Source organism: Gavialis gangeticus, unplaced genomic scaffold, assembly GCF_001723915.1.
Source record: "Gavialis gangeticus isolate Ggan-Ray unplaced genomic scaffold, GavGan_comp1, whole genome shotgun sequence".
Taxonomy (NCBI): domain Eukaryota; kingdom Metazoa; phylum Chordata; order Crocodylia; family Gavialidae; genus Gavialis; species Gavialis gangeticus.
Window position 1 is genome coordinate 17,302,841 of NW_017729031.1, and position 17,171 is coordinate 17,320,011.

The following is a 17,171-nucleotide window of genomic DNA, read 5'->3' on the forward strand; positions in this document are numbered from 1 at the left end:
TGGTTACTTTTTTTGGGTTACTTTTTTTAATCCGAAAATTGGGGATATTTTTTTTATGTGAGAAAAACAGGATCCCTGCTAATGATAATTAGGATAGGTACAGACATTATACACAAACTGATATAAGAGATTGGAAACTGGTCTAAACCTGTAACAGAACAGAAGATTAGTGCACACAGGTTTAAAAGTGCTGTAACTTGTTCCAAGATAGACCTGGATAGATGTAGTATCGGATTGAATTGGTTTAGGTTAGATGGGTCTATTGAACTTCTGTCCCAGATCCCCTCCTGACTCAAGTTAGGTCTCAGCACTCCAGCATCCCAGTCCTCTTTGTGGGTCCCAGTTGACCCCCTTTGCAGGGCAGGCAAAACTAACCTCAGCTGGAGCTTATCTGCTCTGGCTGAGCACAGGGCTGGCCCTACACCTGGGCTGTCACAGAGATGGCAGGAGGCCACGGGCTCCCCCACAAGCTGTGCTTGCTCAGGTCTGGGAATGCTCAGGCCATGCCCATGCAGTGGGGGGTCTGTGCTCCCCCTGACTCCTCTCCCACATTTCCCAGGTTGGCTGACAGTCCCACAGAGCTCTCAGCCCTGGCTCCTGCTGTCTCTGTGACATCCCCCAATGTGTAGGCCCAGGCCACTCTCACCCCTCTCCCTACCTGCAACTGCCTGGCCCAGCTTAGCTGTCACAGAGACGGCAAGAACCAGGTCTGAGAGCCCCATGGTATTGTCAGCCAAGCTGGGCAGTGTGAGCAGGAGGAAGTGGGGGGGAAACCAGCACAACAGAGAGCCACTGCTACCTCCCCACCCTCCCCCACACACATACTGTGCTGCCTGGCTTAGCTGACAACCCCATGTGTCTCTCAGTCCCAGCTCCTGCCTGCCTATGTCAGCCAAACTGGGCAGTGGCTGTGGGAAGGGACAGGGGGGAGTGGAGGCCCCCTGCCCTGTGGGCGTGGCCCCAGCCCCTACCAGACCTATGCAAGCAGAGCTGGGGAGCCACCCAGCCATGCTGCTGACAGCCAATGCCTGGGGGGTGAGTGGGGGTGGGGGGAGAGTCCACACTGTAAGGCATGGGACTGCACCCTGTCTTCTGACCTCAGCCAGTGCAGACATCTGCAAGCACCTCCACCCCCCAACCAAAGGGTGACCATGTGTTCCCTTTGCTCCTGATCCAATTTATACAGCTTAGAGAAACCTGCCTATGGCTTTTTAAGTGTATGTACCTAGCCATAAGAAGTGTCTTTCTATTTGAAATAAACTATTGGCTTGAGAAGCATGCACTATATTTATAAAAGGAAGTATACCTTTTGTTTTTGTTTGCCTCACAAATGAAAGGAAGACCCAGGGAATTCCAGGCCAACCAATTTGACCTCAATCCCTTATACAATCCTGGAGAAAATGATCAAAGAATCCATCACTGACAGGCTAATAGAAGGCAGTATTCTGAAGGATAGCCAACATGACTTCATTACAGGCAGGTCATGCCAGACCAACCTCATTTCCTTCTACGATCAGATAACTTGCTACATGGATAGGGGAAATGAGGTTGATGCCATATACTTGGATTTCAAAAAGACCATCAGCCTGGTCTCCCATGATGTCCTCGTGGTTAAATTGGGAAAATGCAGCTTCAACTACTTTAAGGTCTGGTGGCTAGCTAACTAGCTCTATGCTAGGACCCAGAGAGTACTGATTGATGGACATGAGTCATCATGGTGGGAGGTGACCAGTGGCATCCCTCAGGGCTCAGACCAGTGCTTTTCAACATGTTCATCAATTATTTGGATTCAAGTATTAAAAGCAAACTGGCAAAGTTTGCTGACAACACCAAATTTTGGGGAAGCGTGGTCATGCTCCAGAACAGGCTGGCAAAACAAGCCAACCTGGACAGGCTTGCAAGGTGGGCAGGCCTCAATCTGATGTCATTTAATACAGAGAAATGTAAAGTGCTCCATTTGGGGAGAAATAATTGACAACATACTTACAGGTTCGGCAGTGCTATGCTTGCCAGCACCACAACTTAATGAAACCTGGGTGTCACGATAGACAACAATATGCACATGAGTCACCAATGCGACGCCATATCTGGCAAAACTAATCAAACACTGGCATGCATCTACAAGGCATCTTGAGCAAGGCTAAGGATGTCATCCTCCTGCTTTACTCAGCCTTGGTGAGACCACAGCTGGAGCACTGCATACAGTTGTGGGCACCGTACTTCAAGAAAGATGTGAAGAAGCTCAAGATAGTCCAAAGGAAGGCCACACACATGATTAGAGGCCTAGAGACCAGGTCAGAAGAGGAGAGGCTGAAAGGCTTGGGACTGTACAGGCTGGAGAAGAGAAGACTCAGAGGGGACTTGATGGCAGTTTATAAGTATATCAAGGGTGTATATCAGGGCCTGGGGGAGCATCTATTCACCAAGGTCCCCAAGGCAAGGACAAGAAATAATGGGCACAAACTGATTGAAGATTGCTTCAGACTAGACATAAGAAAAAAATTCTTTACAAGTAGAGTACTGGGGTTTGGAACAGACTCCGCGCAGAGGTGGTGCATATGCCCACCCTGGCGATCTTCAAAAAGCGTTTTAAAGACTATCTTGCTGGGGTCATTTGAACCCAACAGTCTTTCCTGCCCAAGTACAGGGAGACTGGGCCCAATGATCTGTAAGGTCCCTTCTAGGCCCTAACATCTATGAAACTAAGAAACTTTTCATCCATTTTAGCCTTCCTTTTTCACTTTGGACTAAAAAATACATTTTAATTTTTCCCTAGAACTACTCACCTTCCATATCCCTCTTTAATATTCCAGAGAGGATGGAAACCCACCATATTAAATAAAGAATAATTACAAATGGAATTATTGATGGCCTTCAAAGGGAAGGTTTTTCTTACAGCTAGCAGACAGGTTCTGATGTTTTCATACAAGTAAGAAAAATAGAAAAATCACTCAGTCCTAATATAACATTAATCTCTTGAGTAATCTTCTTTCCTAGATTCACTCAGTGGTAAAGCAACAAAAAGTACATTCCTTTGCAAATATAGCAAAATACCTGTGCTGAAATAAATTATTTTGTTCTCAGGAAAAGAAGTAGGCTTCTTCTCCCAAAGAGTGTAGTTCCTTAAGTTGTTGCCCTGGACAATTATACACCCATTTATTGTCTCACCCCAGGACATGAGCACAGAGCAATGTGTCTCCTAAAGAAAAATGCTTAGCAAAGAGGAAAATTTGTTCCAGCCAAGAAAGGACTGTAGTGTAGATTTTCTAAAGAGGTGAGAGGAAAAATGACTAATCACCAAATAAAGCCAAAAGTGTCTAAAAAGTACAGAAAGCATTGCATGATTGCCTCATTTAGTGCTGCCTTCATGGAAGGTCAACTTTCTTACCCTTGAACAAAGGAAACTGTCAAGGATCACAAAAAGAAATGTCTTGATGACTTAAGCAAATATATTACAAATATGTCTCCTTATTAAAAAAAGGAGAATGCAGCCAGATATGGAGAAAGAATAATTGAAATATATGCAAGTCTTTTCTTCCAAGTCAAAGTAGAGAGGATCATGCTGTTCCATTCTTTCTTTAGGAAAAAATTATACTTATGCAGGAAATTGAGGACAAGCAGGAGAATAAAATACCAAACTGCAAAATACTATAAAATTAAAATTTTATCTTCCATTTCAAAATTTGATGTGACACAGGCTTAATTAGAGAAGTATATTTTGAATTCTTCCCAATAGAATGTTTCCCCTGGAAAGTTAAAAAACATATGTAAGTAAAGCAGAGGAATAACAGGGGTGCTTCCCTCCCCAGGGCTCTTTGGTGCACAAGTCAGCAACAGCTGAACCAGCTCGCCAGCTGACCAGCTATAGCATGGCCAGCTATTCCAGTAGGTATTTCCACCTCCCACCCTCCAAGGTAGTACCCAGGGTTGCTGTCTCCCTAGCTGCTCTTCAGTTGTATTACAAAGGTGAAAAGCATTTACCTTGGGAGTTTGGCTGACACAGCTATCATCCTTTGAAATATGTTGTGACCAAAATTTGATCTTCACAAGATGCTTTGTTCCAGTAGTCACCTATGAAATTAAGACCAGAAAAAGCAAACTGCATTTAGTGTGCAAAGGGAGACTGACAATTTATGATTTTGATACATGATTGGTACCTTGGTACCTGGATAGGTAATCATGAAATCACTCCCTGTTATCATTTGTGGTATCTATTAAAGAAATGCATAACCAGAAAGCAAATAGAAAGTAAAGAAAGAGAGCCTAGGACCCTAATTAACAATGTATCTCATCCCTGGCCATATTCCTTACTAGTGTAGTTACTTCAACTAATTTCTTCTTATTACTAATGGCAAAAATAGCAAAATAAAATTCAGATATAATCTTTATAGTTCCCTTGATTGGAAGGCCTTCCCAAACTAGAGATGGCCTTGCTGCCTCCTTGATAGTTTTAAGCTATGTTGGGCTTGTGTTTGCACTACAGAGATCAGAACCATCTAAACTGGATGTTGGTAGAGGTATCTTGACTAACTAATCTACAGTATGAACTAACTAATCTAAGCAATTCTACAGGTCTTTTAATCATGGTGTGTTGAAAAAGGTTTCATATAGGATTGCAGCTTCCTCCTTGGCTATATCCTTATTAAAGAATCATATTTTCAAACAGCACACATTCTGTAATTATGTTTATGTGATAATTATGGTTGTAGCATAATCGAATTGGCTTGAAAAACATGTTTTGTTATAATGTAACTACTAGATGAGCAAATGTAATTACCTGAAAGGCTATGGTACAATTAAGAGAGACATGGCCCCCAACAGACCTGGTATTTGAGAGGGAGAACAAAGGTAGTACATGGAGAAGTAATTAGCCATGTTAGTCTGAAGTCAGGCAGAAGGCAGGGTGGAGATGCACCCCATAGATTAACTGACTCAGAGATGCAGAAGTTTTTGTGAGTAAGAGCTCACTTGATCTGATTCTGTAAAAGTACATTTGGCTCAGCCTTGCCACCCCACTCCCACAACATACACATTTCTGTTCTGGTTAATGCAACAAAGAATTCCTGAAGATTTCAGTAACCTGCATTTTTTTCCCATTAAACTACAGATGACACATGTAAACTGATGTGTGAAAATGGAGGAAGATGCATTATCAATGAGAAAGGTGATCCAAGATGTCACTGCTGGCCAAGTTATTCAGGAGAAAGATGTGAAACCAACCATTGTTATAATTACTGTCAAAATGGAGGAACCTGTGTAGCCTCTGTTCTTGGTAAATATATTTTTGCAGCTTTTGTGCTTTAGGTTTGCATGTATTTGTATGTGAATAAATGTGAGTTAGTAGATATACAGGACTGTACAAAATATAAGATTATAAATTAAATAGGTATGTATATCAAAGTCAAAGTTCTGCTTGAGCCTTATGGCCTATAGCATGGGTAAGGCAATGCATTTTCTTTAGCCGAGAGCATGCAGAAAAATGCTAATATCACCTCAAATACGCACATTAACTTTGAACTAAATAGTGCTTTTCATTCAACTGTTTAAGTGTTTTCCTAGTAATATAGTTTGACTTACAGAAAAGAGAGTTACAGAAACTGATGCCTGGAAAAGACTGAAGCTAGATTTTCAAGGGGAACATTAATGCCACAGGCGAAAATGTAGGCATCACATTCATTCATACGACATTCACCTGACCCACTGAATACCTGAATTTCCTTGACACCAAACTGTCTAATAGTCAGGGATCCTGTTTTTCTCTTATTAAAAACAAAAATCCCCAATTTTCAGATTAACCCTTCCGCAATCCACATTCTTCTAAGATTAAAATGAAACACCGCTATATATAGCGGTGTTTCATTTTGATCACAAAAAATGTGGATTTTGAGTTACTTTTTAATCTGAAAATTGGGGATTTTTTTTTTATCAGAGAAAACCAGGATCCCTGCTAATCATAAAGACAACTAGGTGCCTAAATTTCTCTAGCTAGCCATACATATAGCTATTCACATCCTGGTAGTGCTGAGGTACATACACTGTAACAGAAAGGTAACCTATTGACATTGACAGAACAAGCATTCTTCCTGCCTAATTTGCACATGTAGGAAGTAGAAAATGGGGGTATAAATTTCTCCATTCTTCTCTACTTACGGGGATTTTAACCTACATCTCACATGACACCAAGGGAATCTCATAACCATCACAGCAGAGGGCACGTGGAGGCTGAATTGCCCATGTCTGTTTTGTTAAAGCCTTTTCACTTTGCATAGAATAATTTAAATATTGATTGTGTTGGAAAGAAGGGGAATTACTATAATTTTTGGTAATTATATTGTATAGTTGCATAGTTTGACATTCACCAGAAAAAGAGAATTTGGTTGCATTCTCTGCTCTAATACAAAATAGAACATATAAAAGGGGTTTGAACCCAAGTCTCTCATCTCCCAAGTGAACACACAACTATTATGCATAGGGTGTGGGGATGCACCATTTTCTCTTCCTCTGACAGGATTGTGAGTGGACTGTTTTCCCCACCCCCACCATTTTTTAGAAGAACATAGGCTGTAACACCAAGAGATGGTTCATGGTGCTGAACTGAGATAGGTACCTTTATGTAACATTGAGTTATGCACCTACACCTTTCCCCTCTTTTCTACATTTCCTGTTGCATAGATGAAGTAGTTCCTCAGTCAGAATGCTGATAGCTGACAGTCCCATTCATACTTGCTTCATTCTTCTTTTCTGGTACAAAAGGGCACCTTGTGTAATCCAAGTTGTAAATTCCTCTGGATGGTAGGGCACACACTGCCCTTTATGAGTCTAGCGTTAAGTAAGGTGTACAGAGTCTCACATGACCCTGGGACAGAAGTGACACATAAACCAGCTTAAGTGATCAGAAACTGATTTAAACCTGTAACAAAACAGAAGTTAAGTGCACATAAACTGGTTTCAAAATGGCCAAACCTGTTTTAAAATAAACCTTAATGGATATAGCATCTGGCTTAACTGATTGAGGTTAAGCTCTTCTATGGGACTTCTGTCCCAGATCCCCTCCCAACTCAGGTCACAGTCCCCCAGTATCCCAGGAGTCTTTGCAAGCCAGAATACTGGCCTTAACCAGTGCTCTTTTCTTCTGGCTAGCTAGGCTAGCCCCACCCCAGGCTGTAACAGAGCAGGGCAGGGGGGAGGGGGAGACAGGGGAAAGGAGACCCCTGCCTGGATTCTGCTCAGCTTGGTGTGGGGGGCTGTGCCATGAGAGCCACCCCACCTCCCCAAGGCAAGGCTGGCTGGCTGCACAGCCCTGCCCCCTGTGAGTCTCTGCCTCTGACCCTTGGATAGTGGGATGGCACCATGGAGCCACCCTCTGGAGGCCAGCACCAGCAGCAGCTTCAGGATGCCCAGGTGCCCCAGGAGTTTTGTGCTGGGCGGTGGGACCTGATCCTTCTTTCTATGGACCTGGCCCAGCCAGGCAAGCACAGGCAGAACCTGTCACCCTGGGCTGGGCCTGGCCCCCATCAGTTGGGAAGTCCCCAGCTCAGACGGCCAAGGCCAGAGTGGGGTGGCTTCATTTCCTCTGCCTCCCTGGGTATCTGTCCCGCTGGCCTATGCATGCTGAGAAGGAATCACCACCTCTCAGCTGGGTGGACCAGGACTCAGAGGCTGGCACTGGGAGTGGGGACTTCTTTTCCCCTCTCTCCTGCAATCAGTTATTTGTGCCATCCTGGCCTGGCTGCATGGGTGGGGGTGGGTAATTATGCTTCCCCCACCCCCAGCAGCTGGGCAGACTAGGGCTTGAGGGGATCCCAGTCTGGCCTAGGAAACCCCCCTGGAGTCCTGGAACTCCCCCCATGTTGGCAGACATCTGTCTCAGGGCCAACCAAGGTGGGGAGCTCTTTTCCCCTGCATGGGAGAGCAGTGGGTTGGAGGCATGTGCCAGCAAGCCAATCAGGCATGGCCTGGCAATGGTTGGCAGCCTAGGAGGCTGCTATATGCTCCTCTGGCCTCCACTTCCCCCTCCCCCCGCCTTTTGGTGCAGGCAAGTTTTCTCATCTCAGAAGTAAACATCTTTTCTGTTTATTATCTGTTCAATCTATCCAGCTTAGAGAAACTTATGAAGACTGAATTGATTCTGCCCTGGGCTTTTTGACTCTCTATACTTAGCCAGTAAGACAAAGTGCTATACATCAAGCACAGAAAACTGAATCCTGAGTCAACTCTAGTGACTATTAGACAGTGACATTTCTTTAATAGTGATGAAATTTTAACTACTGGAGAATAAGAAGTATTTGTTCTTGAAACTCATAGCTCATGAGGTTACATATCTAAAAGACAAGCTCATATTAGCATCATTTTAGTGATGCCAGTTTGTTTTTAGTCAGGGCATAGAGATGAGCGAGAGAAAGATGTAATTAAATGTCAGGTCATAAGTTTTGTATCAACTGGAGCAAACACTTACTTGCTGCTACTGCCTTTCATATAGAAGCATTTGGGTTACTAGGTGCTCACAGATAATATTAATTTAGGGTAGACTCCCTTCAGCCTGTTGCTAGGAATCATTTCACGTCTGAATCCTTTCATTCCCCTATCCTTTATGAAGGGAGGAAAGGATTCCAACAAGGACCTACATTTCCAAATACTTCTGAAAAAGATGAACAGCTCAACAAGTGAGAGAGATATAATTTGTTATCATTCTCATCAGTTTACTGCTCTTTACCTTCTTTAAATTGGAGAAATCAGACTTAATCCACGTATTTTCCAAAGCCTGTTCACACTGGAATTCACATCTACATCAAAACACCTTTACCTTAGTACAAGGTTATAAAGTGGGGCGGGCAATTATTTTGGGTGAAAGGCTGCTTACTGAGTTTTGGCAAGCCATTGAGGGCTGCAACACAGGCAGCCAGTGGCAGATAAATATTAATTTTCTAAGTTTTAGGGAGGTCCCACAGGCCAGACAGAATGGCCTGATGTGCCACATCTTGCCCACCTGTTATAAAGAGAACCTATACGTGACGGTGAAAAATACTGGCAGGGTTTAGAAATGCCAGGGGCACCCCAAGCGCTCCTGAAGAAGAGTACAGGAACACCCACATCCCAGAAAACTTACCTCCTAGGCAGGCTGGGGCAGAGAGAGCACCACGTGAGCTGGCATTCTGCCAGCTCTTCAAGTGGCTGTCCCTCAGCCTGGGCGGTGGCCAGCTGATAACATCATCTGGGCCTGCTGCCACGGGAGATTTAAAAACCCTGCCAGAAGCCAGGCAGGGGGGAAGGCCAGCTGGAAGAATGCAGACTAAGACATGGTGTGCCGGTTGGAGCAGACGGGATGACTCTGCCCCGCAGCAGAGAAGCAAGAAGAGGAGATGGAATCTGGTCGAGAACTTGAAAAGCCTGGTCCCAAATCATTAGACGCTCTAGGATGGCGATTCTCCCTAAGAGAATTGACTGGCTTCATAGATATATCTCCTCCCCGCCCCTGTCCCTGGCCCTGAAGCCAGCACTTTGGGCCTCATGGTCATCCTAGGAACCAGGGCAGTCAAGCTGATTGCCCAAGACTGTACCGTATATACATTTGAGGTGGATGCCCCTCAGGGCGACACATGAGCCATAACCTTGAGTCAGGGAGATGGCACAAAGATCACCAGCTGGCTAGTAGACGGGGTATAGGGAAGGCGGAGCCCTGCAAAAAACCACGGTGAACCTGTGAATATCCCTATCTCTGGGGGGAAGGAACACCACTGAACCCCCTCTTCTGTACAGTTCCTTCAAGTCATGGCAGGCAAGTTGGGGATCCAGACCACAGAGCGGGAACATACAGTGCCAACTGGGGGTGCCACACTATACCATTAAGCAGCAGGCTGTAAGGATCTACTTCTTCCTAGAAATAAAACTGTTTCATTTGGGCCTTTTTGGGCATAGGTTCACATAAGCAAATATATTAAGGGAAAAAAATTCTCCTCAATAATCTGATATCATGATAAAGTGTGTCTGCACATGAAAATAAATTTCCAATAAAAGTTTGCCTATAAATTCTGTTCCCTTTTACTACCAAATAATACTAATGTGATAACCAATTAAGTAAATTGCAGTGTATTATTCATTTTTTTAAACATGATTTTATTAAATTTTTGCTGAGTATTATAAGTTGTAGAACCTCATTATCTGCACACAAATGTTAATTTGTTAAACAAATCCCACTGGCAATTCATGGATTTATTCATTGTTGGTTTACTTACAGTTAAGCCTTTTGGCAAATTCCTATGTGGACATTATATAACTAGAGTTTGGGGCAGCTTTAATTAAAATTTATAAGTTTATGACAGTTGTATTGAACTACAATAATTGAACAAAAGAAAATGTCATCAGTTAATTAAAAGCACACATCTGAGACATGTAATTAAAAGTTTTGATATAGTAATGAACATTTTCCAGCAAACCAAATTAATAGGAACTCTAAAAAAAACCAGTAAAAGTATAAGAAAAATACACATCAAAATAGAAAAGAAAATAATACAGCAATAATTGAATTTGTTAAAAACATTAACAAGTTTAAGGTAATTAATAATATCAGATAAACCTGTATTTCTAGTATGTTTGCAGCAATCATAATATATGGTTAGTCAGAAATAAACAGAAAATCACATTGGCATGTTTTTCTGCCACAGGTAAAGAACAATCGATAAAGTATTTCAAGCTGTTTCCGAAAATGTTAAAAATGTTATCTAAAGTATAGGTCAAATAGTCTCAGACTTGCTTCATGATCTGCCTTTTCAAAGCAATGAATATAACTTCTTCTAGGTTCACAAGACACAACTTCAGCCCTCAATAAAGGGCCCCTTTGCCCTGCTAATTTGGTACAAAGAATAGCAATCTTCCCCAGAGAGTGAAGCTCCAAAATGCGATAATGTCTGTCTGGCACTGAACTAATAAAGCTGACTAAACCATTACCTCTGGCCATCCAGGTTTTGTGGAATCAGGGGTCTGAGTTGAAGTATAGCTGGAGTCTCAGGCTGCTGGTAACTGTGTATTCTAAAAATTAGTCTGCTAATGCCTTTCTCCTGTGCTGGTGGCTTGGTAAACTTAAGCAGGACTCTTCATTCTTATGAATTATTGAGGACTCATAAATTACTAATGTTATTTATCCATCAATATTACCTGTCTTTGAGCAAAGACTGGGTATGTCTAGATGAGTGCAGCTGTGCAGTACGTAGCACCGTAAACACATCCGCAGCACCGCATGCCTCACAGTCAGATGTTCTCCATGCTGCAAGGGTGCACTGCCAGTGTGCGTGCTGCTCCATTTTTTTCCCATGGTTTTTTGTTGTAGGAAAAACCATATCCAGGGGTCAAAAAGCAGGAAAAAACCCCCAGAGCAGAGCAAACATGGGCACTGCATGCAGCTGAAAAATGGAGTCATACTCCGGCTGCCAGCCAAGCTCCACCCAGCAGGATTGCCACAGCTACAGCACTAGCCTCCCCTACCACCCCGGGTTAATTTGCCACAACCCAAAGTGCACATGGCACAGGCGTTCCCTGGGCACAAGTAGCTGCGGTGCAAGGTGTGCAGCTGCTACTTGTCCCTGGAGAACCAAACATCTGCACTCATCTGGACATGGCCACTATGTACAAAGACAGCTCTTAAAACACAGCACAGTATCTTCAGTCCTTTCGTTACAGGAAGCCTTATTCCATACAACACTATTGAATACTGAATATTTTTATTTATTCAAGCTGTTTCCATAGTCTGAGACAGCACATTTAAAAGTCTACTTTTAGATTATTCTTTCATCTTTCCTCTTTTCATATATACCTATCTACCATGTCTAAATTCTGAAAAAGCAATCTTCTAGATAGTGAAGGAACAGAGTCCTGACATGTTTCCACATGTGTTTTGCAAACAGAACAGACATCTTATTTGCTTTTATATAGCAGTCTATACCTATAAACTAGGAACAACTAAAATCTCTATGCAAACAATATTTTAAGATTTTTATTTCAACCCCACACTATTATAGATTAATTATCATTCCAAGAACAGAGAAAGTTTCAGTTTGTCTGAGCTCCACATGCTTCATTTTCTCAGTATTTTGTTCCAAATCTGTTGCCAAGTGACAACTACAGGTGCCTCCAGAATCATCTCTGTTCCACCTACCCCAAATGTGGGGGGGTTTGTTTTTTGTTTTTACAAAATCAACACAAAATGTAGTTTGTGCAGCCAAAACAAATACTAAACAAAACATGAAAACTGTCATGAAAACATCCAGGATTTTCTGTGCTTTAATCTTTTGACATTTAATTATTACAAGAATGACATAACATAACAGAGCTAGGTCTCAGGATGAACATCTACATGTGCACTTTACTGGAGAGCTGACTAACTAGCCCTGCTGTAAAGCATCACTGTCTACGTGTGTGCCTGTACTAGTCTGTAAAAAACTAATTAACTCTGATATAAGGTAGGGACTCTGATATAGGATAGGACTTGTCTGGGACAAGTACTATCCTGCTGTGGAGTAATTATGTGTGCTAAAACACATCAGATGGTAACCGGGGCTGGCAGGGGCATGAGGGTGCTGCAATACGGGGGTTGCCTGCCAGCTAGCCCTACACTGTAGCGTCCTTATGCCCCAGCCAGCCCCTCTGCAGCTTAATGAACTAGGGCAGAGCAGCCCCAGGCTGGCAACTGACTGTCCAACCCTCTGCCAACCAGGGCTGCTCTATCCTGGCTGAATATGCTGTGGCCCTGGATGCACATGTATACTCTCCAGCCAGGAGCAATAAACTCTAGTGCAAACTGTGCCCAAGTTTATTGTTACATGTTAATTACATGTGTAGATGCACCCAGGGACTACAGGTTTCCAAATACATTATGCAAAATATAACTTTTCAGTTATTAAGGATAAACATAGTTTTCCTTTTAAGACACAATAATTACAATAGTAAGGGCCCCTCTACACACGCAGGTAAAGTCACAATGGGATTTAATGTATGTTCCACACAATTGTGCCTCCTGCCATGCCACACATGTATGGCAAGAGGTGCAACTGTGGGATTCTACATTAGATCCCATTGTGCCGTATTGCCAGTGCAGGGGATCCTGACCTAAGGGGCTCCCAGATGTAGTGGTTCTCAATGTACTCCAGGGCTGGAAGACACAGCTGCCACACCCTGCTACATGTGCACATTAAAGCTGGAAAGCAACCAGCTATAAAATTAGTACACATTTTTTAGGTCTAACTGTATGGCTGATTGGAACTTTTAATGGTGTAATAGGTAATTTGCATGTGTAGCTGGTCTCAAGGTAATTGTGCTATTAACCAGTTAATTATGCAGCACCTGTAACATGTAGAGGGCACTTTAGTTCCTACTTTAACAAGTATTTATAAGCCACCCTTTACTCTAGTATCTGGGTGCAATTTACATCATTTAGATCAAGCTGGTCAATGTGTCAAGGAGGAGTTAGGGGAAGGGTGGAAGGAATGAGGAATGGTAGTGTCCCTGTGCAGTAAATCTTACAAATCGTAAGGACAGAAGAACAGAAAAAAATGAGAGAAAGACGTATAGAAGTTAGAGTAAAAAGATCATATCAATACTTTTTTAATTTACAAAATACATTGCATTAAAGACAGCTAAAGTTATAAAAAATACTTCCTTACTACATTTTTCAAATAAGGTATTGCAGTAATTGACATCATCTGGCAGAAATTGATACAAACTTGAGATCATTGGTAATCCAGAAAGCTACACCCTTATTACAATGAATAAAAATTAAAATACTTTCTGCTAATGGTTAGAGACTGAGACTACAAGTCAGGGGACAGGTTTTTGTCCTGTTTCAGAAACAGACCAACTGCATGATTATGGGCAAATAACTTCAGTTCTGTCTGAGTTTGCCTGCCATTCAGTTGTCACTAAAATGTCAGTAATTATACACCTGTAGTATCATGGATAGACATCTGCACGTTAGCAGCAACAATTTGGTATATTTATAAACCTACTTTTGCACAGAATAGAATCAAATTCTTCTACAAACAGGCAAAATATAGATTGCCTATCATTTTAAAAAAACGCATTGATTTTGACACAAAAGGCTAATTTCAAGTTTTAAATATTTTTAATTACTTTTTTTAAAAAGTGCATGACATAAGCGGTGATTCTACTTAATGATTTTCTGAAAACACCCAAATCAGTGGCAGAAATCCAAATCCAGAAGTATATTAATGAGTCATTTCCCCAAAAAGTTGTCTATGTCAACAAGTGTATGGTGTTTAGGGGCGTTTGTAAATGACACAAGATTTCCCAATTATGCCGATGCAGCTGCGTTTGTGTTTGCACGATCAGGATTTCCCTCTGCTCTAAAAATCTTTTCAGTGCATTAAACTAACACTGGTGGGACATGTTTTATTTTGCAGCACTCCCTGCTTACGTTGCCCTACCTATGGATTTGCGTCATTCAAACACTAATCGACTCAAACACTTATAATTACTGTCTTTTGCCACCAGGTGGCACTGCACTATTTCTGTAGTTGAGGCCTTTGGCCACTGGGTGCCTCTGTTATTTTTCTTTTTTTGGCTTCTGCTCATCCCTCCCTTCCTCCCCTTGCTCCCACAGGAGGCAGAGGAAGGGGTGCTACAGGGCAGGAGGGGTGGGGGTTGCCTCTGAGGGCAGCACAGGGGCTGGTGCCTGTGCTCGTGGGGGCTGAGCAGGCACGAGATGCTGCCTGGGGGGAAGGTGAGGGTAGAGGGGCTGTGGCCAGCCCCATCCCTGTGCTGCGTTCAGGCAGGTTTATTAAATGCAAGCCAAATATCTGGGATTTCCTCCCCGGGTTTGTTTTCCACATGGGCGCTGCTAGTTAGAACTCCAGTTCACAGAATACCTAGTGCAGCGCGTGCCTAATCGGGAGCTGAGTTTGAGATCTTGCTTTGCTTTGCTGGCGAAGCAGGGGGTGACCTATCAGAATCATAAGGCAGGGCTGGGCAGCGGGGTACTGGCTGTGGGTCAGGAGTAAGGGGCACTGCGGGGCTATGGTGGGGGGCAGAGGGATGCAGATTAGGATTGTGTGTGTGTTCCTGGAAATATCTCCAGTGCAATAAAGTTGCATGTTGGTCTCTGGCTGAGACAACGGAAGTGATGGAGCTCTGCCTGAGAGGTGATAATTGGCATCTTTGAACTATAAAAACTTATCACAAAGCCAGAGATTTTTAGTGGATGACGAACTGAAGGACTTCCAAGGTAGCTAGTCTGATTGGGTGGGCAAACCAGTTTTTCTTCTGTTCAGAAATGTTCACTGACACTTGAGAAGTGATCAGGTTTTTACCTACTTCCCTGTGCTTCAGGCTGCATTGGGTGTGTAGCTGCTTTATCCTTTACTTCGGTAAAGAATATCATAAAGAATTATAAGGCAGGGCCAGTGGTAAGGGGGAGTGGGGAGGGACTCCTTGACATATTGAAAGGCATGAGCAATGCTCTTAAAAATGTAAGCCAAATACTATCTAAAACATAAAACAGTATATTTACTAATGTCGCATTAATAGTTATGGCTCAAAGCATATGAAGTTTGCATTAAAAGTTGACACAGCTTTGTCAATACTGCTTATGTTTCAGTGTTATCTGAGGCATTTAGCCCTGGAATTCTCTATTAAAATTAGTGCCAAGTGGATGTCCAAATCTCATAGCAGCTAAGAAACTCTCAGCTTAGGTTACTAAGATTTGAGTAAATAAAGCAGCATCAAATGTGAAAAATTCATTCAAATGAATGCCTGTTGACTACCCAATCATTCCCAGTGACCTAAGCTGAGATATGCTTTGAGCCATAACTATTAAAGCAACAGTCATAACAGTTATATACCTTTTAAGAATAAACAGATTTGTTAGAGTTATTTTAAATTGGTGATTTTATTCCCGCAGAATTCATTAAAAAAAGATTTACTTGAACAAACTTTAGAAAAAATACACGAAATATTTTAGTTTACCAGTCCATAGATAATATGGAAAAGGAAGAGAAAGAGAAGGAGGAAAGGCTTGGATGTATTAGCTGTAATAGGAGAGGGGGCAGGAAAGGTATAGTCCTATCTTCTTCCTTAGAATTTTAAAGAAAAAATTAGCCATTTCTCTTTCATGGAAGAAATCATGGTGAGGCACTAGGATAACGATGGATATGGTATATAACCTGGATAGATCAGAGGAAAAAATAAAGATTCATAATTTTATTAATTGAAGTGGTGGGACATTGATACGACAATATGGCAAAACAAGGAAAGGTCACATGTACATTTAAAACTCGTTAGCACCACAGTGATAAGAAACACTGAAGGTTTGAATGAGGATAAGTGTATAAAAAAAAGTGGAGATCTACATTTAGACCATGGAGGAACATCAGAAGAGAGAGGAAAGGAATAGGGAAGAAAGATTTATCAAAACTTGATGTTCAAGTAGCAATCATAAATGTAGAAAAGAACAATAATGTGTTCTTGTAAAAAAAACAAAACAAAAAAAAACAAAAAAAACTCAAGGGTACTTATGAATGCTTATGCCTCTCTAAATAAGTTACTTTCTAATAATGGTGTTCAAAACCTGGCCCACAGGCCAGATCTGGCCCCCAGAGTCTTGTCACCCAGTCCATGGAGCTCCTTGTGGGTCTGTGGGAACCCCTGTGGGACATGGCCCTGCACACTACATTCAGTGCAGAGAGTGGGGCAGGACCTGATCCCAGTGCATGGACCTAGATGAATATCTTGAAAGCGTGATACCAGTGCACAGGACCAGGTAGAAGTGGAGTTCTGGGGACATGTGGGACCAAGAGGAGGCAGTGCAGGGCTCCAGGGCCAAGATCCCAGTGTGCAGGGCCAAGCAGAACTGGTATGGGGTTCCAGAGCCTAGATCCCAGCAGGCAGGGCTAAGCAGGGGAGGTGCAGGGTCCCAGGGCCCTGAATCCAGAACATGGGGTGGTTTAGTTTGGAGGAATCCTGGTGCATGGAGTTGGATCCAGCCTGTGGCCCAACCCCAAATCACTCATTTGACCCATGGGACCAAAAGGTTGAACTCCCCTGGCTTATAATGTACCACCCTGTCCTACCTTCTTCCTGACTTCAGGTGAACAAAGCTAACTACCTCTCTCTGCTCATGAAGGTTGGATTAGGTTTAGGTTGGATATTGGGGAAAAAACTTTCTCACT

The 17,171-nt window shown here is 42.7% G+C and overlaps 1 protein-coding gene across 1 annotated transcript in view; it reads left to right on the forward strand.

Annotated features, from left to right (window-relative positions):
- Positions 1-17,171, forward strand: part of LRP1B (LDL receptor related protein 1B) — a 2,002,088-nt gene that overhangs the window by 1,923,002 nt on the left and 61,915 nt on the right. The window contains exon 82 of the mRNA XM_019522796.1: positions 5,108-5,272. Within this exon, the coding sequence (XP_019378341.1) occupies positions 5,108-5,272 (165 nt within the window). The remainder of the gene's footprint in view (positions 1-5,107; positions 5,273-17,171) is intronic.